Source organism: Ictalurus furcatus, chromosome 24 (genome assembly GCF_023375685.1).
Source record: "Ictalurus furcatus strain D&B chromosome 24, Billie_1.0, whole genome shotgun sequence".
In the NCBI taxonomy this organism is placed as follows: domain Eukaryota; kingdom Metazoa; phylum Chordata; class Actinopteri; order Siluriformes; family Ictaluridae; genus Ictalurus; species Ictalurus furcatus.
Window position 1 is genome coordinate 5,031,727 of NC_071278.1, and position 25,195 is coordinate 5,056,921.

General features: G+C 39.8%; 1 protein-coding gene across 1 annotated transcript in view; it reads right to left on the bottom strand.

Moving 5' to 3' along the window:
* The window catches only part of rapgef5a (Rap guanine nucleotide exchange factor (GEF) 5a), an 82,653-nt gene that overhangs the window by 17,093 nt on the left and 40,365 nt on the right, over nucleotides 1–25,195 (bottom strand). The window contains exons 10-13 of the mRNA XM_053612502.1: nucleotides 20,912–20,929; nucleotides 19,213–19,431; nucleotides 6,206–6,339; nucleotides 5,230–5,330 (exon numbers count right to left, since the gene is read on the bottom strand). Of these exons, the coding sequence (XP_053468477.1) occupies nucleotides 5,230–5,330; nucleotides 6,206–6,339; nucleotides 19,213–19,431; nucleotides 20,912–20,929 (472 nt within the window). The remainder of the gene's footprint in view (nucleotides 1–5,229; nucleotides 5,331–6,205; nucleotides 6,340–19,212; nucleotides 19,432–20,911; nucleotides 20,930–25,195) is intronic.

The following is a 25,195-nucleotide window of genomic DNA, read 5'->3' on the forward strand; positions in this document are numbered from 1 at the left end:
TATCTGTAAAATAATGACTTATTATAAATAATAAATAAAATAAAAATGTAAACGTTCCTGTTTCTTCTCCCTCATTTCACTATATTTTACTACATCTTATTCTATTCATAAAATATTCATATATTCTTGTTTTTTCCATTCTTTAATAAGAAAAACAACTCGTTGTTTTTTTTTTTTTTCCAGAAATACTGACCACCGTCCAGTTGATATAATCTAGTGGGATTTAGAAATATGACGATAAGGCACTTTTTTATCCAAATAGTACTATTTTTCTTTTGTTCATAGCATTAACAAAACAGCAGAAGTGATGAAAGATTGATCTCTCTCTTTTTCTCTCTCTCATACACACCGCCATTAACACACGCCTCCTCCATTCCCTAGTGATGAACTTCCATTTTTATCTTTATCATATATCTTCCCTGTGCTGACAAAGCACGGCCTTGTGAGACAGCCAGCTGAGACCTGTCTCAGCACTGACCTAGAGAGAGAGAGAGAGAGAGAGAGAGAGAGAGAGAGAGAGAGATATGGGGGAGGGGGTTTCCATGGTCTGCCCATGTTTACATGGGTTTTCTTCGGGTTCTCCAGTTTCCACCTATCTGGTAATCTGTTTGGTTACTCTAGATTGCCCCTAGATACAGTCATGTGAAAAAATAAGTACACCCAATTGGAAATTGTTGGCTTTTTTGACATTTGGCAAAACATTTAATCATCTTTGAAATGGTGCCTATTAATAAAGTTGATTTACTTGAACAAAACCACAAAGAAAATAAGCTTTTTCAAGCATTTATTCAACAGAAATTTCAATAGATGTGATATTCCTCTGTGGTAAAAGTAAATGCACCCTCGGCCTCAGAAGCTAGTATTGCCACCTTTAGCAGAAATAACTTCTTGTAGGTGTTTTGCATAATTGTCCACCAGGCTTGCTGGAATTTTTGACCACTCTTCCATGCAATATTCTTTCAGCTGCAAGATGTTTGGGCTTTTTGGGGTTTTTTTTTTTTTTTTGCATGTGCTGCCCTTTTCAAATCCCCCACAACATTTCAATGGGATTCAAATCCGGGCTTTGACTAGGCCATTCCATAACCCTCCACTTCTTCTTCTTGAGCCATTCCTTGGTGGATTTACTAGTGTGCTTAAAGGTGCTAAGGTGAAAGGTGCTACACATATAAACACTACATCTCTGCCCACACAGAACTTAAGGACCAGGATCAGTGTAGAAAACTGTTCCTATGTATTTAAAAAAATTATCAGCCCATATGGTGACGTGACATTTCACACTGCACTCCGTGTGTCTGTGTGCGATTACAGATAACACTGACATTTCACAAAACAATAGCAGCTTCCACATTGACATATTAAAGAGAATAGTGTTGCTTTCGAGGCTGCTGAATAACCCCCCCCCCCCCCCCAATCCCAGTCTCTGCTCCTGTCTCCACACAGATCCGGTTACAAAACCAAAGCACCCCACCCACTGTACTTATTCAGACGAGAGTGTGTGGGTGCCAGCGAGTGTGTGCCTGTGTGAGCATGTGTGTGATTAGTTGCCAGGTAATTCATGTTAAAGGAGAACACTAAACTCTAGTTATTAGCATGTGCCACGATAACAATGCTGAAGAACACCGCTAATTACCCAGAATGCTCTGCACCAGAGGTCTGTGTGTGCATGGGTGTGTCAAACACAACACTGCTCGACACACTTATCACACAAACACACCCCAACATAATCGACTTTCCTCTGTAAGCCTCTGTAGCCTCTTCTGTAGAACTTTCAATCGTTTTGGTTCGTTATTTTTTCCAACGCATTGTTTTACTGCTTTCATTTTCTTACATTATTAAACCACACCAGTTTTATAATCTGTAGCACACCTGGTTCCTTTTCAAGCTTTTCCCAAAGGGCTCATTTACATTATGCTAAGGGGATCAACATACAGCAGATGTGGTTTTGTGTTGTGTTTGTTTTTGTTTTTTTGTATATCATAAAGATTTTCAGTGTCTGAATTTGAATATGACTTTTCAAATTGGCCTAAATTGCTTAAATGGGTGTAATTCAATTTGACCTATCAAAACCAATTTAATGTGTGTGTGAGTGTTGTTGTTGTTTTGTTTTTTTACAATAAGGACAACAACATGGAGGAAAACCAGTATGAAGTAAAAAGAGAGCTAATCTTTTTATTGTTTGTTTGCTTTACAATCTAGCCGTGTTTTTTCTCCATGTTAGTCGCTGATTAACTAGCTCTGAGTCATTACTGCACGAGTCAACGTGACTGCTGTCCAAACAAACAAATCCGATTTGGTCATTTACAATTTGCATTGCAGACATTCAGTCTAAATCAGATTTTAAAAATACAACCCCGATTCCCAAAAGGTTGGGACGCAGTGTAAAATGTAAATAAAAAACAGAATGCAATGATCTGAAAATCTCATAAACCCATATGTTATTCACAATAGAACATAGAAAACATATCAAATGTTTAAATTGAGGAAATGTGGTATTTTAAGGAGAAAATAAGGTCATTTTGAATTTGATGGCCGTAACATGTCTCAAAAAAGTTGGGACGGGGAAACAAAAGGCTGGAAAAGTAAGTGTTACTAAAAAGAAACAGCTGGAGGAACATTTTGCAACTAATTAGGTTATTTGGCAACAGATCAGTAACGGGTAATGATCGGGTATAAAAAAAGAGTAACTTAAAGAGGCAGAGTCTCTCAGAAGTAAAGATGGGATGGAATATGGATGGAAGCATACAGGTGCAATCAAAATGATTCAACACCCATGGCAAATCAGGTTTATTGTCAACATTTACAGACTTTCAGCTGTTTGCAATGAACAAATCAAACAAAAGTAATTGAAATAGTTCAACACAAAGAATGCTTCAAGTGTTTTCCCCAAATTCAACTGAAAATGCAACTTATAATGATTTCTCCACTCTCAAAATTATTCAACCCCCTGAATAAAATCCCTCACAGCAGCACAAATATGCAAAACAGGTGTTGTCTCAAGCACACTTGATGCAACTAATCAGTGGCATACAATATTGATTTTCGCCCTTGTCCTTTGCACACAGAGATTTCTCCAGATTCTCTGAATCTTTTGATGATATTACGTACTGTAGATGATGAGATATTCACAGTTTTCACAATTTTACGTTGAGGAACATTATTCTGAAATTGTTCCACAAATTATAGACGCAGATTTTTCGCAGATTGGTGAACCTCTGCCCATCTTTACTTCTGAGAGATTATGCCTCTCTAAGATACTCTTTTTATACCCAATCATGTTACTGACCTGTTACATAACCTCCAGCTGTTTCTTTTTAGTAACACTTACTTTTCCAGTCTTTTGTTGCCCCCGTCCCAATGTTTTTTCTTAAAATAGTACATTTACTCATTAGATATGTTTTCTATTTTCTACTGTGAATAACATATGGGTTTTATGAGATTTGCCAATCATTGCATTCTGTTTTTATTGACATTTTACACAGCGTCCCAACTTTTTTGGAATTGGGGTTGTAAATCAGATTCCCTCTGCTGTGTGAACAAAGCCTGGAATACACCGAGTTAACAGGATTAGCCCACACACAGTTGTAGAGTTTCTGGAGAGACTAATATACAGAGAGATTGGATCATAGACAGAACTCCTCACTCACACTCATCCTAAACCAGGGCTCAATGGAAAGGGGAAAGCCGTCCCCCTAAAAAAATAAAAAAAATGGAGACAAACAAAATATTTTCCCAGTTGATTGCCATCCCAAATTTCCAAAATTTTGAACTAGATTAATTAATATCTGTTAATTAATACTGTCTCTTTTAGCAATCTTGTCTTGCTTTGTTTTTTATCCAGGGGATTTAAACAACAAAGCATTCCAGGCTGACAGCTACACTTTTGAACCGTTTAGTTCAGACTTGCAGTAACATTCCTATATAATTGTGCAACCTCCACCTAACTGTCTGACTTTAGCCCCATCACTTCTTCTCTCCTTCCTTGTTCTTTCTCTCCCCCTTTTCCCCCTTCTCCCACTACTTGAACATGGTTCTGGACTCCTTAGTGGCCTTGCTGTCAGGGTAAGAGTGGATGGAGAGCTTCGTTCCTGTTTATTTACAGCAGACTGTTCCTGTCAGTTAGCTGCTATCTGGACAGTTAGTGCACTGGGAGTGCTGGTGGGCGTGGCCAACTTAAAATGGTGAACTACTAAAAAATGTACATGCAAATAACCACGGCGAACTTTGCATGATGTAAAACAAAAATAAATTCCAATCTGTACAGATCTGTTGTATCATACACTCTACACTCTCACAGTCATCATAACTGATAGAGAGAGAGTGCTCAATTTAAAGCTCGCTCTATTTAACAAGGATTTTGTGCTACGATGCTTTTGGGAAACATAGACCTGAACATTTTGCCTTTTTGGATAAGGGAATAAGAGTTGCATCGATCACAGCAAGTACACTTTAAAAATAATTTTAAAATAACTGGTGAGTGGGCGTGGTCTTGGTGGTTGGTAGGGCTGTGTGATGTAATAATACATCAATATTTGATATATTAAGGTATTACAGGTATCATGAGGTGTCAGTGGTTTTATTTTTTTTTAAAAACAACTTTTTTTTATCATAAAAAGCTACTGACTGGATTTATAAATGGCGGTTTGAACCTGTCCTCCATTTTTCTTGTTAAATGCTCATTTATTTTTTGTAAATATGCCTCCAGTCTGTGACGTTTTGCCACTTTGCTTAGTAAAACCTTATCTCGAAGAGTCTAAGTAAACATGATATTGAAGCGATATCTTTATCACCATTGTTGTTTTCTTATATAGGCATGGCATGGGACAACAATTCTTTGTGAATTATCTCATATACCACAGCACTGCTGACTGCTTGATTCTGACTGGTCAGAAGGTGTTGATTCATTTCCTATAACAGCAGCCCTGACAATAGTTCCAGCTACAAAGCAAATCACAGGTTTTTTCATAATTATATTATTTATTTAACAAAGAAAAACATCTAATCAGAATGGTGAAGCTTTCAAATCTCTAAAGAGATTTTATCTAAACCTCCTTCATTTTAATGTCGGTCATCTCTGAAACTCCATTTTTCAGTTTAAGGAATTTGTTGCTAAGCTTTGAGTACTTGTGCGCATCTTTGAAAAAGCGTAGCATGTTAGCAAAACTAGAAAGTACATTCAAATACCGTGATTGGTCCAGAACTTTCTACTTGAACAAAGTGCGGCCCACTCACCGGCTTCTTTGCCCTCCATCGCCCCCTGGTGTTCGTCAAGCCTCAGGTCACTCAGCAGGTGCTCCAGGATCTTATGGGGTGTCCCAGACACAACCACGTACCTGTCGGACACAGCAAAGCATGAAGAATCAGACGGGTAGTCATCCTCAGTGGAGCAGCCTGAGCACAAGCTGCTGCTCCCGTCTCTGTTGCTAAACACATCATCGTCATCGCCGTCGTCTACCCCGTCATCCTCGTCATCAATATAACGGAAACGAGGAATATCAAAAGCTTTAAAACCAGCGCCAGAGCTGCTACACTCTGATTCTTCATCATCGTCATCGTCATCATCATCGTCGTCCTCTTCTTGTTGCACAAGTGTCACCGGCTTGAGGTTTTGCATCTCTGTGAAGCTCTGGGTCACGCCGTCATGCTCCAGAGGGAAGATGAGCGGCTCGCCCTGAGCGTTAGCCGAGCTCCAGGTACACACTGCTCTGCTCCAGCAGCTCTGGCCCAGTCTTGCTTAACGCCAGGCACACACACTCTCTCACACTTTCACACACACACACACACACACACACACACACACACACACACAGCAGACACTCCCTACCCTGCGCCAGGCAAAGCTCTAACACACATTCACACACAATAACTATGCTAAACCTGAACCTTATATCTGCAGACACACAATTTGACTCATCCTGAGGATACACACATACTCACACACATACACATACAAACTCTCAGTCTATCAGAGGCCACTGCACTGGCAAGCTCTGCAGCCTGAGTTTATGGAAATGGAAGAGGGAGGAAGAGATGAAGGGAGGGCGTGAGAGAGAGAGAGGAGGAGGAGGAGGAGGAGGAAGGGGCGAGATTGATGATTGGAAGGAGAAAAGCGAGTAGCTCAGCGATAGTGATTGAAGGAGGAGGAGAGAGAAAGCCGAAATGCTGAGAGAGACAGACAGAAGCAGCGAGAGACGAGCAGGTCGCTCACCTCCTATCGCCGTCGTCCTCTTTGACTCCTCCCGCTGTTTGAGGCGATGCTCGATCAGACGCCACTCTCTGGAGCACCAGCACATCCTGACCCCTCTCTTTCAAACACACCCGCACCGCTGCCTCGCCCTGCGCCTGAGACACACAGAAGCGAAACACAAGCTTATACATGCGGAAACACATCCCAGAGTACACATCCTGTGCTCCCCAACACTCCAATACTGACTCTTCCTATTCGATACAGGAGTGGACAATATTGTCTACATTTTATATTAAGATAAAGTTTTGGAGGACGATCGTGCATTAAAATGTACGTCAGCCGGGGAAAACCCTTCACACGATGATACTTGCTTGGTGATATGGTGATATCGATACTGTGATCAGTCTACGTTACTGAGATATCATGTACGCCTTGATATTGCCTTAACATTTTGTGTAATCTTTTACTTAAAATGTTTCGACTTTTTTATAATAATAACACTACTATATTCTTGGCTGTGCGTGAGCAAACCTTTATATCATCATACATATCCCGTATTGTCAAAAATGCCTTCAAGAATTGTGGAATTAGATTTCTTCTTTGTCATATAGCCCACTCCTAAATATATAGTTTAAAATATCTCTGTCACGTTTTCCTCGTAATGACGGTTAGGACGGATACAACTGCAGAGAAGAGCTTTTAATAAAGAGAGGCAGGCAGACAAATCCAAATCCTGAAACAATAGCGTGGTCAAGAAACAGGCGATGGGTCAGGCGAATCGCATGAACGAGGCACGGCAAGAATCGAGAACGAGGAACAAGGAGCAAGATCAATGAACAGGAATCGAAACGAGCAACAGGGAACAAACGCCTGGTACGGTGATAACACTCAATACTTCGCAAAGAGTGAAAGCCTCGAAAGTCTTTTTAAACCGTGGTGTGATTGTGTGTGCGATTGGATGCAGGTGTGCGTAGAATGAATATGAGTGTTCTGGGAATTGCAGTGCATGGCGGCCATGTTTGTAGGCTGCAGTGCAGGATGGGAAATGTAGTCAGTGGTTTGCTCTGATCTGACACTCTCTCTCTTCCACATAGCTTTTTGTACACATTCTAGCATTTTAAAGTTTAAGCAACTACTATTTTTTTGATTGACTTTGCAGTTCATTTAACATGCAATGAATAAAATATGATCGAAAACGATAAATACAGCCATGAAAATATGCCTTTATTCAGATTCAGACTACATGTGCTTTTGCGGTCATGTTTCTGTCAATGGCTCTTTGTTTACCTAATGTCATCTTTGCAGAGAGAGTCTAGACACGTTTAGAAGGTTAGTATACGTAGTTGGATGTTGTTTTGGTAAACTATATTTCTGTTTTCTTAAAGTAGATGTGTCAGGGTATGTAATCTTTTGTTTTGTTTTTCAGCCACAGCAACATCCGACTGGTTTTCCCAAACTCCACAGCTTACTCTATGCATATTTTATGGAAATTGGATCAGTCTAAATGTGACAACTAATGACAAATTTAAATCACTGCTACAATTTTTGTACTTTTCCTTTTCCCTCCATTTCCTTGTTAAAATTTAATACTTTAGGGTTTTTTTGTCTGCAATATTGAAAGAAGAAAAATATCTTTTTGACGCTTTTTCAGCAAAACCTCGGCGATACGTAATATATATGGTGCAGATGTTTAACATATGAAGCATTGTGTAACTACAGTGAAATATTGCAGTGGACGATAAAGAAGCATCACATTGTAAAATATAACCGAAAACAGGGGCAGGTGAAGATGTTCTGCATGGAAACACACTGCTAGCTGGGAAATGACTGTACATGGAAGTACATGACAGTACATGCCTCAAAATGTCCCACAACACACACACACACATACACACATGCAAAGATATAACTGCTTTAGAGAGAGAGCGTGAGTGAGAGTGAGAGAGAGAGAGAGAGAGAGAGCAATAATCTGCAGAGAGGTATGGCGGCCTGCGGGGGCGCAATGCTCCAGAGGAATTATGATGCACAACCACATCCACTCCCTGTGTCAGTACGGTTTGTAACCTGGATCCATCCACCTTGCCTTCATTATTTCCATAGCATCGTCTTGAGGACCATTCCATGACTCTGTCAGCTCATAAATAAATAAATAAATAAAATAGATGCTGTTGGTAAGTGCATGCCAATTATTTAAATACTTTCAAATAATTATAATTGTTTAAATGATGTCACCAGTTTGGAGTTTTCTTTTATGCCTGTATGCTCAGTTTTGTTAAGTATCTGTCTATCCATCCATCCATCCATCCATCTATCTATATCTATCTATCTATCTATCTACCATCCATCCATCCTTCCATCCATCTATCTACCCATCCATCCATCTATCTATCCATCTATCTATCTATCTATCTATCTACCATCCATCCATCCTTCCATCCATCCATCTATCTACCCATCCATCCATCCATCTATCTATTCATCTATCTACCCATCCACCCATCCGTCATCCATCTATCGATCTATCTACCCATCCATCCATATATCTATCCATCCATCTATCTATCTACCCATCCATCTATCTATCCATCCATCCATCCATCCAGCTATCTATCTATCTACCCATCCATCTATCTATCTATCATCCATCTAGCTATCCATCCAACTATCATCTATCTATCTATCTATCTATCCATCCATCCCATCCACCTTTTTTTGCATTTATTAGGACTCCAATTTATTTAAATTTAAAAAAGGGAAAGGCAGAGAGACAGGGTGAGAGAGACAGAGGGAGTTTTTTTTTTTGCTTACTATCGAAGGTAACTGTGCTGCTATTTTAAAATCTGCTCCTTTCCTTGTTTGGCACCTGGCCAGATGCATGACGTAGGTGTTACGATTTCCCGGTGGTGAGGGGAAGTCGACGAACACATGTTAAAAGCAGTACTGAATCTTTGGTACAAATCCAATACACAGGGCTAGACAGAGTTTACTAGAGTCCACACCCTGACACTTCAGATTTAACATGTGTATATAAAGCTCAGTGCAAAGCTATAGTAATTACAGTAACTACAGATGGAACTACACTAAGATAAGTGTCATGTGTGGCCCTCAATCAGTGTAGGCATGACCAACAAGACATGAGGTGGGGCCTTCAAAAACATTTTCATTAGCCACTGTAAGTTCTCTCCTACCAGAGCTGGCAGCTGATTGGTTATTACAGAGCTACACAGATTTCTGCTATTACCCAATCATTAACCATGAGGTTTTCTGAGGGTTCTTTAAGGTTTCACTACATAATTCAGGTTTGTTAGCTTCCATAAATGTTTTTTCCTTTCTCATGTAGAACATGTAGTTGTCGGGTTCTATATGGAACCTTTAAGGGTTCTGCAGTGGGACGACCGAAAAACACTTCAGGGTTCTAGATTTTTAAGCACGTTCTTGAGATATGTCTAAAGCTAGGTCCATGTCTAATACGCTTTGCTGTTTTATAACACTTACTGAAACCAGTAGATGAACTTGAGTGATGCAGAGAGTATGGAGTGGGGAACATTTTTGTTTCAGTCTGTGTGTGTCTGAGAGAGAGAGAACGAGAGATTCTCCAACCAGTCTCAGAAAGCAGCTTTTGATCACAAAGATGAAAGATGCAGAAGAGATTACTGACACTCTCCACCCACACACACACACACACACACACACCTGGCTTGAAACAACATCTTGAGGAGCTAACATAAAAGACAAAGAAGCGCGCACACACACACACACACACACACACACACTGCCAGGTTTAGATCTGAACATGTTTCTGTCTATTTGAGTAGAACATCATTAATGAGGAGTTTAGAATGCCAAGTCATGACATGAAAAATATACATCCTGTATGCTCGTGTGTGTGTGTGTGTGTGTGTGTGTGTGTGCGTGTTCGTTCCATGGAACACCTGGCCAGCCACGTGTGCCATCTCATTGATGATTCATTCAGTTGTGAGCACCTGGCAGGTGAGCAGGTGGGTGATGTCATCAGAAGAAGTGGGCGGAGTCAGACAGGTAATAACCTGCTCTCATTCTGTACGATGCTGCAGCTGCCATCTGCTCTCTGCTCTCCGGACACCAAAGTGCCAACCTGACTCCCTGTGCATATGTGTGTGTGTGTGTGTATCATAATTCACTATTTGCTTTATTCATACTCATAAAACATGAGTAATATTGGCCACTTCTCAAAATCACAGAACTCAGAGAATACTATATGTGGTTGTAATGCCACTATAGTCAGAGCTGCGGTTATTGAAAACGAATCAACACCCTCTGACCAATCAGAATTGAGAACTCAACGGCTGTGTTGATGCCTGGGTAAATGTTTGCTATGGAAATAAATCCTGTGACATTTCATAGAAGGCATGCTGTGTTTATATAGTTATGTTTAAAATCACTTAAATTCATGTGCATCATGTGTCCAAGCAGATAGTAACAGCTCACACACACACACACACACACACACACACACACACACACACACACACAGATGCTTGGTTTGTATTCATGTCCCTCTCTCTGCAGTGTGACCTTGCTGCTAGGCACCACAGGTTTGTGGGAGTGTGTGTTCAAACAGGAGCTCGGACCAGGACACAACAGGAAGCTTAAACACCTGCAGGATGGAAACTTCTAGAACAGCCGGACTCTTTCACTCAGACAGCATACAGCGGTCCACCCTCAGCCTCAAGATGACCTCTAGCCTCAGCAAAGCTCAAAGGACATCAGCTGGTGATCCATTTAAGACTCGTGTTACTGGAGTTCAGTAGTCCATTATTCCTCATATCACTTTCCAAAACACGGCACATTTCCCAGCATACCTACAAAACGGCGCTATCTCAGTCCATCCGACACCATGTGTGTAGTCTTCTGTGTGTGTGTGTGTGTGTGTGTGTGTTCAGGCTGCAATTATGTAACTCAAGGAAAACATTTAAATGAACAAACAAAGCTCCCGAATGTGGTGGGAAAATTTTTTTTCCAGCGATGCACATGATAGCAAAAGCATTTATCTGCGGAGAGCACATTTCTCTAGTGTGCCTCCAAAGTCAACAGCGTACTACTCCAGGAAGCGAGTGTACTGCTTACACAGATGCAGGCTCACATGCACACCTCTACTTCCATGATAATACGTCAACTTAACAAATCCGCTCGATCTAATCCAGCGCCAGTGCAGACCTGGCCACGTACAGACATGCAACACAAAAAACACCACTCGTTTATTATGAGAGAAAGATCACTAATGTGGTGAAATGCGCAGTTCTGGCGTCAGAGAGCTCAGGAGAGAAGACAAAGACTTACAGTAACTATGTGAGGATCAAAACGACGTGCACTAGAATTCTAAGAGGATTTCAGGAAATGGAGAAGGAATGTTAATAATTCATGTTATACCACGGCGCTGTTCAGTTCTCGAATCTGATTGGTCAGATTTAACAGGTTTATTATTAATGCACTCCTTCTAATAATTCTACAGTAACAACATACATGGGGACGTGTATGATGGATGCTCCGTATAATCTGAACCTAATAATAAACAGATTTATTTATTTATTTATTTACAAAAAAGTGCTGGCATTTAACATATATGGAAGGAGTCTGCAGTGTCAGTGCTGTCTGGTTCCTCGGCAACATGACAACCTGCACTTTTTGTCTTATTATCTTCAGGAGAGAGACAAAATTAAGGCTGATATGATGACAAAAGTGATGACATAATGAAAAAGTGAGGCTGATATGATTTTTTAAAAAAACGTAATGACTGTTATGAAGTGATAACGTCAACTAACTTATTTAATTATAAATGGATAAAAAGTATGTCATTCTTTAATTTTACTATATATATATATATATATATATATATATATATATATATATATATATATATATAATTGTTGGCAAATGGCTGTAAGTAATAACATTTCGGTACTTTTTTTTTATAGCAAAATAATTCACTTTGTCATTGGTTATTTTCCTACAACAGCACACTCATTCATGTTTTATTCCTTACGTAAAATACTGTGTATATTCTGGGCTCTGAAAGCCATATTAGCCATTTTTTTCGATCAGCTGCTCATGCTATGTTACAGGGCTGCATAGCACATTTATAAGAAAGTGCTATCTGCCCTCTTCCACATACATGAGCTCCCAGATGCCCGTGACTGGCTAGTGTTGCTGTGACTGACAGGGGGCAGAGCATATGGCATCCCTTCCACCCAGTTTTGCTGGCCACAAGTGGCATCACTGGCATTCAAACTCATGATCTCGGAACCTTTTATTATTATTATTATTATTATTATTCTATGAAGTACTGTCTATTGTTCCCAAAAATTCTATTCAAAAGATTGTTTTCCTGTCATAAACTGGTCTATGGCTATTCAGAGAGCCAATCAGATTGCTGCCTGAATCTACTGACCATCCAAGTGTACAAAAGTTACACGAAACATAAATTTCCATTTCTACAATGGCTCAGTTTGGTCTTGTATAACTGCATATAGCAGCCTAAGGCAAGGCGTTGCCGATATGGCCACGGCGTGACATGCCCCCTCCTCTGATAACACATGCTGTACCTCAGTGTTATTAGTCCTCTGAGAAAACCTTATAATGAAACTAATGACGGAGCAGAGACGGCATCCAACCTCTCTCTCACCTCCCCTTCCTTCCCCACTTTCCTGTTCTCGTTGACTGCTGATATCCATCACTCGTCAGGACATTACTTCACTGAGCTTTCTGACTCCATATCCCCCTCAGTCCTGCTTTCCATTTCTCTTCCAAAACGGCTCTTCAGATGTCCAGACCTCTTCATCTACGGATCTGTAGCCCAAGAGCAACATCCTGAAGTCTACACTCATATCTCTTCCATTTAGTTTTACGCTGGCTCTCTCTCAGCTTCAAAAAGAAGCCAAAAATGGGGTTTTCCACAAAATGTTTCATTTTTAATATGCAATACATGCGATCAAAGGAATATACATCTATCACAAATAAACTAAAGCCTTTGAAGGTTGACCCCACGCCGTGTGTGTGTGTGTGTGTGTGTGTGTGTGTGTGTGTGTGTGTGTGAGTGTAATAAACTTGACGTAAGACATAGCCCAAAGAGGAAGGGAAAGGAGGGATTCATGGAAAGCCTGCAGGAAGCACTTTGTGTTTCCTTTCCTGTGTTCCCGAACACCAAGTAACTCTGGGAAACTGTGTGTTAGTGCTAGAGGGCAACCGTATTCATGTCAGGGTGTGTATGCAGCTGCAGCCCTCTCCCCATACATCCCAAAAAGCCGCATTGCAAACCGAAACTCTGGAAAATTCAACTAAACAATAAACAAGGCCTGGTCAGGAAAACATTACCATCACATCAAAAACAGTTCTGCTGTTACATGTCAAATAATACCTTTTCTATAGACTGTGCAGTGTTTCATATTGTGCAGAACACAGGAAATCCCCTCCGCATAAAAAGGGAAGTAATCAAATTACACGAGCCGCAGAGGTTTCGTGACCAGGAAGGGAGCGAAGACTAAATCTCATTAATTATGTGAGCTAATTGGGTTAAAGCTGCACTAAGTAAGTCATGTATTAATGGCTTGGTAAGCTCAGATCCCAGAATCTCTGATAATCCTGTACAAACTAAACGACTGTGATGGGAATCTGGATTGGGGGGTGTGCAAAGATTTGCAGCCAGAAAACTCACTGTAAAAATATTGTCGTGATTGCAGATGACATTCATTTTGAGTATAATCCAACTATTCAAATATTAAGCATGTCAGGCCAAACTGTATCGTAATGTTTTCGTTTTCTTGTCGCCATTAGCTTTTTATTCCTGAGTGGCTCGAGAGAAAAGCATTTATTTTCAGTAGTTAGGAAATACTGAATACACTGGATACTGAATACACTGACGACGTAATACTAAATACTGAATACTCAATACATTGAATACAGACTACTGACTACATTGAATACTAAACACTTAATACTGAATACACCGAATATGCACTACTGAATACACTGAATATTTACTACATTCAACATGAAATACTGAATACTTAATACTGAATACAGTGAATACTGACTTCTGAATACAGTGAATACTAAATTCACTGAATATACTGAATACATTAAATATGGAATACTATATAGTGACTACTGAATGCACTAAATACTGAATACACTGAAAACTGAAACTTGCCCTGTCGTCAGGGGATCTCAAGTTCGCCTCCCAATGACATCGCAGCCATACGTAGCCAGGAGCCAAGAGAGCAAAATTGGCCGTGCTTTCTATTAGGAAGGGATGACATACTCCTTCTTCCCTGTCAATCTCAGCAACACTACTTAAACGTGGGTGTCTGTGAACTCATGTACTGTATGTGGAAGAGGGCAGACGCTGCTTTCCTCTGAGAGAGGTAGGTGAGATTTTTTTTTTTTTTCAAAAAAGAAACTATTTCTGACACAATCGTGAAATTTGTTATTGTCTGCTGAAATAATGATTATTTATACGAGATAATGGTGCTGTCCTTATAATAAATTCAGCACATATTCTTGAAAGACATTTCTGTGGTTGATTTCTCCATTTTTAAAAAAACAAAATCTTTTACAAGATCACCATATTTTCTAAATCATAATGTGATTCTTCTCTTGCTATTTTAATTGACATTTTTAGAGACAGCTTAGCCTCCCATCGAACTGTTGCCTAGTAACCTTGATGTCCATGAATCCATTGTGTTAAGGGTAAATTTATTCCCGGTCTCCACAGCCATCTCCACAGCTAAAAGTCACTAATATATTTTTTTTAATGAAATTCGGTTGGAAGTCTCTAGAAGTAACGAGTCGAGCACCCTGTTCCATCCGAGATGCCTTAATTGACAGCTATTCCTGTTGCGTAATTAAAGCTGCTTATAGCTGAATTCACTGTGCCACAGTACATCTAACCTTTATATTTTTTAGACATTGTGCCTTAATGATGTCGCCTATACGCAGAAGGTAGGAGGCATGAAATAACAGGCAGACTGCAGCAGAAATTGTCTCAGCGATCTGAACGAGACTGGTGCCTGTGTGACGTTTGTCACTTTATCTTCTTTCATACAGCCTTCAAGGCCAAAGCCTAAGAAAGGGGAAAAAAGCTCTATATGATGCATGGGCAACGTGACAGCAGCAGATTAGCGCAGAAGCAAGCATTTAGCTGTGGGAGGGGAAAAAGCTTGTGCGTGAGGCAAACAGTAATCAGGTCTGCTCTCTCACCCTGTCAATGACGCTTCTGTCACCGCTGATGACGGCAGGAGTCAATGGCAGGAAGGGAGAGACCGAGCCATGGCTATTGTAAGAAGCCAAAGCAGTGGCTCAGTCTCAGTCTCTGCGTGGTACAACATCCATGTGTCACGTGTGCTTACTGAATACTGAATGTAGCAGAAAATGTCCCCGTGTGAAGTGTTTTCCAGGCCACCACATATGTATTATAACAATAAAGGCTGTTTTTACGAAGTCAAAGCTGATGTGGTGGAAAAGAAACAACGTTTGGGAACCAATGAGAACTTTCACTTTTCATATTCAAACAATATTGGGACTTTGCACTGAAAAAAGAAAAAGAATTGTTATTTTGTGAATGCGTGAGTTTGAGTACTGAATACACTGAATAGTGGATACTGAATATGCTGAATACACTGACTACTGAATACTAAATACTGTGGATCGTGAATACATTGAATACTGAATACAAAATATGCTGAATACTGAATACACTGGATACTGAATATATTGAATACTGAATACACTGATTACTTAATACTAAATACTGAATACTCAATACATTGAATACAGAACACTGACTGCATTGAATATGGAAGATTAAATACACTGAATTTGCACTACTGAATATCTAATATACTGAATACGGAATACTGAATATTTAATACTGAATACTGTGACTACTGACTACTGAATACACTGTATACACATACTACTGACTACACAATACTGAATACACTGTATACTTACTACTGAATTAACTTAATACACTGAATGCTAAATACATTGAATACAGAATACTGAATAGTGACTACTGAATACAGTGCATACTGAGAACACTAAATACTGAACACACTGAACAGAATGCACTGAATACAATAAATAAAAGTACTGGATACACCAGACATCTACTGAGGTGAAGTTCAATAAACCACCTGGAGCTTCTTATGTTTTATTATACTTTAAACACTATTATTGCTACAGTCCACAATGACAAGGAATAGCAATTAAATAAGGATGCTTTAACATGCTTTAACCTCTGAAACGCCCAGAATTCATCCACACTTACATTCCTCACTCTCGTCACTACATATTTTTTCCTATGACTGAATATATCACACTGGGTACTGAATAATATGTTTTAAGATGAATGTCTGAATAATAATCTGACACTTAAAGGGATTAGGACAAGTTGTGGTGCAGTATGATGATATGATGTGAATATTGTGGCAAATAACATCATGATCTAAGCTGTGCACATGCATGGTCTTCTGATGATGCTCCCATGCAGACAAATATGAACTCCGCACTGAGCGCAGTTACAAGTTAGTCAACTGTAGTAACTGACAGATGACTGAGTTGTAGTTTAGACTAGCTATAGATACACTTGACTCTCATAACAGTATTGCATTTCTTACTTTTTCAAAGCCTAAACAGGAAAACAGAGACACATTTCTACTGCAACGACAGAAGGGTCCGTCCAATAGAAACAGCTTTTGCTCAGCAAGAAAATAAAAAAACTGAACGATAAAATAAATTTTTTCCTTTAACACCGTTTACTTTTCTGTGTTAAATCTATTTGGTGCTTATTATTTGAAGAAAAAAAAATGTCATCATGCGTCACATTCATGGCAAAAAAACGCATCAGGGGAGCGAATCAGAAAACTTTAATTTGCGTATAGGACCCGAATAAAATTTCGAGCACATATACGCTATATATTGAAAACGGTGAGCTGTGGAGGTTTCTTCAGAGCTTTAAATCTGCATCCAAAGCACAAAAACCTCCACCAAGTTATTTCCCATACTGTAATTCAGCACTTTCTACATGATGCAATGTAGTTAATCCCTTCCACCATAATGACACCGTGTAAAGTACTTCTCTCGCGCAGCTCAACCTGCCATTTCTATTCTGACCAGTCTTTACTTTTCTTACTGAAGTACCTAATGAGCTTGGACAATTCCATAACTGAACAAAGATCATCAGTGCATTCGGCCAACACAGGATGCCCAATTTTCAGCCACAAGAACAAGTAACACCAAATGGACTGCTTCATCATCAGTACTGAATATTCTCGAGCTTGAAATTCACTGATCGTAGATGGATTTTTAATTCTAAAGACCTCAACCTCTCTGACAGTGGCAACAGAGACAGACGCTTGCATTCTCTGTCTTTGACTCCCTCAATCACTCACTCAGCTGTGTGTCACCTTGCTGCAGGCTGCAGAACACACACACACACACACACACACACTCTTGTAGTACAGGTTCAAACACAAATCCACTGCTCCCTATAGACTAAACTATGCCAGCTTCACTGAAATCATGTTCCTGAATAAAGCTGCACTTACTGCTGACCTGAGCATTACAACACAAACCATACCATAACAATAACACCAAACAACTACTATTATATAGTTAATAAGGGTGTGTTATATGTAAGGAATAAAATATTGGGGATGTGCTGTTATGGGAAACTAATTTACAATGATGGTAACACTCCATAGTTTCCTAAAACGACACATCCTGAAGCGTGTTATTTCTCTCATACCACGGCAATTTACCATATATATATATATATATATATATATATATATATATATATATATATATATATATATATATATATATATATATATTTCTAATTTTTTAAAGAATGGCATATCACACTTTGATAATTACAAAATTAAAAAACAATATTGAAATTTTGTTCACCCTTTCTCCTACATCTCACCATTCTTTAGTCTAACTTTTAATACATTTTTTTTGTTTGTTTTTTGTTAATACCTCATCCTGATATGATGTGCAATGTTTCTACCTTCATGTAAGCTGGTGCATGTGATGTTCTGTTGGCACCTGTATATTGGTAACTGTTTTGGATCCTTTCTCTGTCTCCTCTAAAACAATCAATCAATCAATCAATCACTGAAACAATCAATGAATAAATAAATATAGTACTAGTGGGTGGAAAATTGAGATGACTAGAACTGGGCTAAAATAAAAAACATAGAGGAATAACTAGTTAACTAGTTAACTAGGTTGAAATTTTATGACTAACAGAATATGATATGATAAACCAAATCATACAAACAGCTATCCATTTGATGTACTGCTTATCCTACACAGGGTCATGTGGAGCCTGGAGCCTACCCCAGGGGACTTGGGGCACAAGGCAGGGGGGCATCCTGGACAGGGTGCCAACCCATCGAAGGACACATAAACACACACTCTCCAGACAATTTGGACATGCCAATCAGCCTACAGTGCATGTCTTTGGACAGGGGAGGAAACCAGAATACCCGGAGGAAACCTCCAAAGCACAGGGAGAACATGCAAGCTCTGCAAGAGAGGACGAAGGTGGGAATCAAACCCCCAATACCAGAGGTGTGAGGCAAACGTGCTAACCACTAAGCCAGTCTGCCCCATCATACAGACAGACAAATGGAATTACAAATGGGTGAAAATCCAAGTAAATGAATGCATGAAAAAGTACTGAGAATACCCATAATGCATTTTTTTTTTTTTAAAAAAGCATATGTCACAATGTAGTTTGGTATTAGCGTCAAATTTCATATCGCATCTCTAGTAGTTAATGAAGATTGATGATGAAGTTGGATCATCAGAGCAGTGATTAAGTTGATTAGTAACTGCCTGGATGAACACAACACATGTCTACACTCTTGCAGCAACCACAGAAACTACCATGGTCGAGAGAGCATGAGAGAAAGTAAAGCAGGTAGAGTGAGAGAGAGAAAGAGAAAGAGAGAGAGAGAGAGAGAGAGAGATGGACTGACCTGTGCGGAGCGTTCAGGTAGTCTGTAGTTCTGGTTCTGGAGGAAGCGGCAGCCATCCTTGGCCAGCCTCTGCACCATCTCCAGGCGTGAAAACTCGTCGGGGGACCTCAGCGCACACACACCATCCTGATGCAGAGCCGGAGGCAGAGAAAAGAGATACTTCAGCCCGCAGTCCCACGTCATGCTGCCCATCTCTCCCACACACACTGGCAGACAGAACTAAATAATCCACAGGACACACTCTCAAACAGAAGAGCAGACCCAATGCCTCAATCTGTAATAAACTCCTGATGAGTGTGTGTTGTAGAAGCTGGAAGTCTCAGTGCTGTCTGAACAGTAGTGTGTATGTGTATGTGCTGCTCTCGTCTCTCTTTCATCCCTTGCTACTTCTCCGCCCGCGTTAGTCTGAAGTATGACTGAGTGCACTTGTGTGTGTTACTTTCAGTGAGTAAGTGTGTGTGTGTGTGTTTGGCGAAGAGAAAAGGCGCGCGTTCGTAACTCCGCCCAAAACAGAAGCAGGAAAGTGCCGACAGAACAACGAAACTAAACTGCAGTGGGAAAGAGAAACCGTGGAGTATTTACTTTCCTGAAAGGAAGCGGTTTAATCAGCCACAAGCTTTATATAATACGCACAGATACAGATCTGATCTGAGGTGTGTTTATGTTACTAGTGTGTTAGAAAGATAGCAGGAGAGGAAAAAATAGAATAAAGTGGAAGCTACCAGCAGTGTATTTACCTACAGTGGCTTGCTTAAGTATTCATCCTCCTTGAAACAGGGAACCGAATTAGGATTATATATGTCATAAATCTACACAAAATAGCCTATAATTTTGAAGGGGGGGGGGGGGGGTCTGAGAGATCAATATACAAAATTATGTACACAACTATTGCATTGTATTGCAAACTACATTGAGATATTTGGCTATTTAGTGTAGATCAATAACAAACAGTGTAATCACATATGTCCCCAATTCAAAGGGGCAGGGGGGGATTGTTGTAAAGCACTGTCTGTGAAAAAGAAAACTAAGATCCAAACACAAAACTGTTTGAACTTTCTAACCATGTCAAAGGAATACTCTGGTGTTTTAAAAGTTAAAACCACCATGGACCAAAACTGTAACTTCACGTTAGGAACATTGTTAAGAATTCAAAACAGAAAATAAGTTTGATTTCAATCTTTTCATGGTCATTGCATAATCCCATGTAGTACTGCATCACGCGAATGTCTTCTATAATAGTAGAAATTCTGATTCATCAACTGCTCATAGTCTTACATCACAAGTACGGTTCAAGTAAAGAGGCAAAAGTTCAAGTTCAAGAGGTTGAAGACCATTTCGATTCCTGGTTGTAACACTAAAAATGTGGAAATGTGTTTGCTGGGGGCGAGGGGTGGGGTGGGGTGGAGGGGGTTGGGTGGAAATACTTAATGCAAGACACTGTATAAAGATTAGGCTGAAAACTTATTGTAATCTATTTAACTTTTTCCACAGCAGAGGAACACAAGAAAGATAACACACACAAACCCAGACACACCCATGGGACAGTAGTAGTGAGTTTGAGAAACAGGAGGAGGGGGCTGATGAACTATCATCAGAGCCAGACGCCTCATTTTGTTTACTGACACTGAACTGTGTTTTGATTGGTGCAGAGCAGAGCACTTCCTGTGAGGTAACTATCCCATGGTGCCAGTAAAACAACTAAGGGGACAAAGTCTGGCTAGCAGCAAAATAACAATAGAGGCGCTGGGAAAATGTATTTTAAAAAAAAACAAGTCATTAAACTTTTTTTAAAAAAACACCTCAATAATGCAAGGAAATGCCTCTTATTACATGTGATGGTCTGTGAGCTGCATACTGCAAGAGTTTAACACTTAATGGTAACGAACAAGAAATTCTGAATTGAGTACGACCTTTGCATGGTGGTGGGGAGGTGTGATGTGTAATAGCGTTAACTGAACAGATGTTTTAGTTTATTTAAGTTGCTCCCGATGGCAAGCTAGCGCTTTGCATGGCAGCTCTGATACCAGTGGTGTGTGTGTGTGTGTGTGTGAATAGGTGAATGGGTGAATAAGACACGGTGTAAAGCACTTTATAGACCCGCTAAGGTTTAAAAAGCGCTATATAAGTGCAGACCATTTACCATTTTGACCAAGCCAGAAATCGCACTCAGTGTTAATAGCATTGGTCAAAACACAGGCAGGCAGGCTTAACTGTGTTAAATGCATCAATCAGAAATCAGAAAGAAAGGAAAAACAGGCCAGGGGAAGAAACAGAAAAGATGGAGGCTTGGACAGAACAAAACCAGCAGATAAAAATATTCAAATGAATCATGGTGAGACACAGAAGAGGTGAACACATTAGGATAAACAACCAATGTCATGTAAGGGGGCGTGACCAAAACCGAAACAGTGGTGGGAAACGCGCTGCATATACACTTATATAAACGTTAATAAGTCTCACAAGTCCATAATGAACAGCAGAAGTGGAAAACTTACCCACACGAGCAAATATAAGTGCAATGGAAGGAAGTGATATAAACACGGAAGCTATATCGGAGAACTAAGCCCTACTTTTGCTTGTTTTGGTCCTTTTAGTCAGACTCATTCATTGATCTATCAATTAAATATCTGTATCAATATAGTTAAGGGCTTATCACAATTCCCAATACCTGCTGCAGTAATAATGCTACCCAAGTAGCTGAAAGCAACACGGCACCAACCGTTCACTCTCAATTTATAGGTCAATTTACCTGTAGCCATTTTTCCAATCAAAATATTAACAATAGGCCTACAAGAGCAAACACATCAAGGGCAAAGTGTCCATTAATCAACTGGTCCCTTCTACAATAACTGTGTAAAAGTTCATCAGTTCAGGCTGAAGAGACAAATGGCTGCCGTGCGTGTTCTCCTGTCCAAGTTCCCTGCATAGGATCTTTCAGTGGAAGATAATGCAGTGGAAGACTAGTGGCTTAGACAAAGACTCCTAGTGCTACTGAAATACTGAATATTAATATGAGGACACAGGAATGGGGATAGAGAGAGGGAGCTTTCTTTAAAACTGGTTTCTGGTGGACATTTACGAATGTATCTGACCACATATGCGTAAAACTGAGAGAGAGAGACAGAGAGAGAGAGAGAGAAAGAGAGAGAGAGATGCTATTACCTAGGCTGTAATTACCTACATGGTAATAATCATCCAGGCTGTGGGTGGAAGGGAACCACAGAGGAGCTCTAATCAGATGTAGCACAGCCAGGCTACACACACACACACACACACACACACACACACTCTGTTTGCCATCATTCAGTCTAATAAGACACAGGGTCCCAAAATTGCACAAGCTAATAACCTCCAACGCAGTTATTTACACCAGCACAATGCAAACACACAAACACACACTATTTTTTCCCTCACATACACTTACACATATAACAAACGCCAACAGCGCAACAGACACCACCATCATTACTTTGTGACGGTGGAAATAGCTAGGCAAAAATATACATTTCTGATACAGTATATTTGTTTCCAATGAAGGAGGATAAGCTGTTATCATCATTAAATATTAATTATATCACAGCACTGCTGAATTCTCAAATCCGATATGGCCGTAGTTCCAGCTGCAAAGCAGATCACAGGTTTATATTAATGCGCTCATTCGAATACGTTAGCGTTTCTATAGTAACAGCTCATTCGAAGGGACTCGCACGTGTCAGATGTGCCATATGATCCAAAACGAATAATCATAGTCATTTAACAAATAACATACACAATCAGTGATCTAATCGTGTCTTCTTCAAAATAAAAGCCCTGTTTTAACCCCTCTTTTGCCCTGTGATATAACTGTCACTATAAGACATGGTTCTTCATTCGAATGCACAGAGGATTAATGGTTTTATTTTACTGCAACTTGTTTATTAACCTGTTTAATTTCGTCCAATGTTTGTACTTATTCTGCTGAATGTCCACGAATATTCCTAAAGAATCGTTTTTAGGGGTTTTTTTCTTTCCTTTTCACCTTTACTGATTCTCTGTGAGGGTGTCCTAATTTTTATTTAAATTTTTAATATGTGATTTTTATTTTAACAACTCGGCAACATTCTGCTTCATAAACTCGCTTCCATTCCTGGCTTTCACAAACAATTATTGCCTCTACGTCAAGTAGGCTCCAGAATAAACGGGCATACAGCTGTAGATACATTGTTTATTCTCCTAAAATTTAGTTCGTTTAAGTGTAGTTTCCAGAATGAAAAAAAAAGTTTTTCAACCCAAGTAGTCTTATGATGTAGTTCTCTTTGTGCACTGAGCATCCCCAAGGAGAAATGGTATTTTTTTCCCCTGGGATCTGTATCGTTAGCTATAAATAAATGCCTCTGATTCGGTCCCTTTCTCACCCACACATAAGCACACATGAAAACTCCCTCATCAACAATTTCCTGCACTTTCCTAAAAAAAAATAAACATATCTGATAACACAAGACCTGTCTCCCTCTTCTGCCTGAGGCACTTCCTGTTACAACAACAAACCACCACAACAACCATGCAAATAACCCAAACTGATGCTAACTACAGCCACCAATCGTGTCCTCTCAGTTACGTAAAGCTGGCGCACATTTATTTTGGGACTGTCCATACATGGATGTGAATGAAGAAGAGATATGCAGAGTTTTCCCAAAAACTGTTCTGCTCTTAGATTTTTGCAGTAAGTAGCCCGAGTCTGATCTCAGACCTGTGTAGTGCATGTAGTATTAGATTAAGTCTGTCTAATCTCAGGTCGTGGTATTATAGTCTTTCATGTTTATGTTATTGTGTTGAGTCGCTCTAATGTCGTCATGGGAAATGTGGTACTTAATAACCACATAATTAGTAAGGATGTCTAATCTCAGATCTGTGACGTTTTGCTGTACAGTGTTGCTCTTCTGTCTGATCTCACATATGTGCAGTATGTATGTAGTGTGTGAATGTAGTGAGGATGTCTGATCTCAGATTTATGTTGTGTTGCTGCACTGTTGCTTTATTGTGTTAGATTTTTCTGTCTGATCCGTGAACCGATGAATTATTGAGACTCAGACTAAGAGGTTTCCCATGTCTGAAGCCCTGCCAAGCTCACTCGCCCACCCGTTCCATCCTGTTTCCCGTTCTTTCCATCTCTCTCTCTCTCGCTCTCTCTCTCTCTCTCTCTGTCTCTCTCACCCACACAACTACAGACACATAAATGCACTCAGGCACAAAAACACAAGCTCATACACACAGTTCACATTATTCCAGAAATCCACAGGAAACACACACCTTTCTGAAATAAAGCAGCATGTTCCTCTTCAGACATGACCCCCTGTGCTCTTTATTCTTTCCTAAGCTGCTGAGTCACTCTTTCTAAAGGCTAAATTGCTTTTAAAAATTATGCTCTTTGTTCAGGAAACAGGAGTTGCAGGAAAAAAGTTTTCTACTGCTGGCTAATGGAAGTCTGTTCTTAGCACAGTGTACTTCCACATACACGTGCATACACACACACACACACACACACACACACACAAGCAAGTATCAGAAACAAGAATTTTAACACACTTCCCTGCACTGAGAAACAAACAGAATATATTAGAACAGAATATTTATAATGAAATTCGAAGGGCAGTTCTACAATTTTGTTAGTCAGTTCGTACATTATTTCGCAGAGTTTTCTGTGATTGTTGCGGCCAAAAAAATGCTTGATTTTGCTGCGGCTAACCCCCCCCATAATGTGCGATGCACTTACTCACAAGTTTCTTGTGCTTTTTTTTGCTAAAAACGACTTGAATTGGCGAAATCGCAATTGCACGATATAGTCTTTCGTCGTGATGTTTGTTGGTAAACGAGACCTTTTAGCTGTACTCATGTTCAACACACGTGAATCAAACAGGGCTTTGACTGGATGAGCGTTTCGATGATGTCACATGACACGTCTTGGTCCAAATCTGCGGAAAATCTGCGGTAATTTTGAAAAATT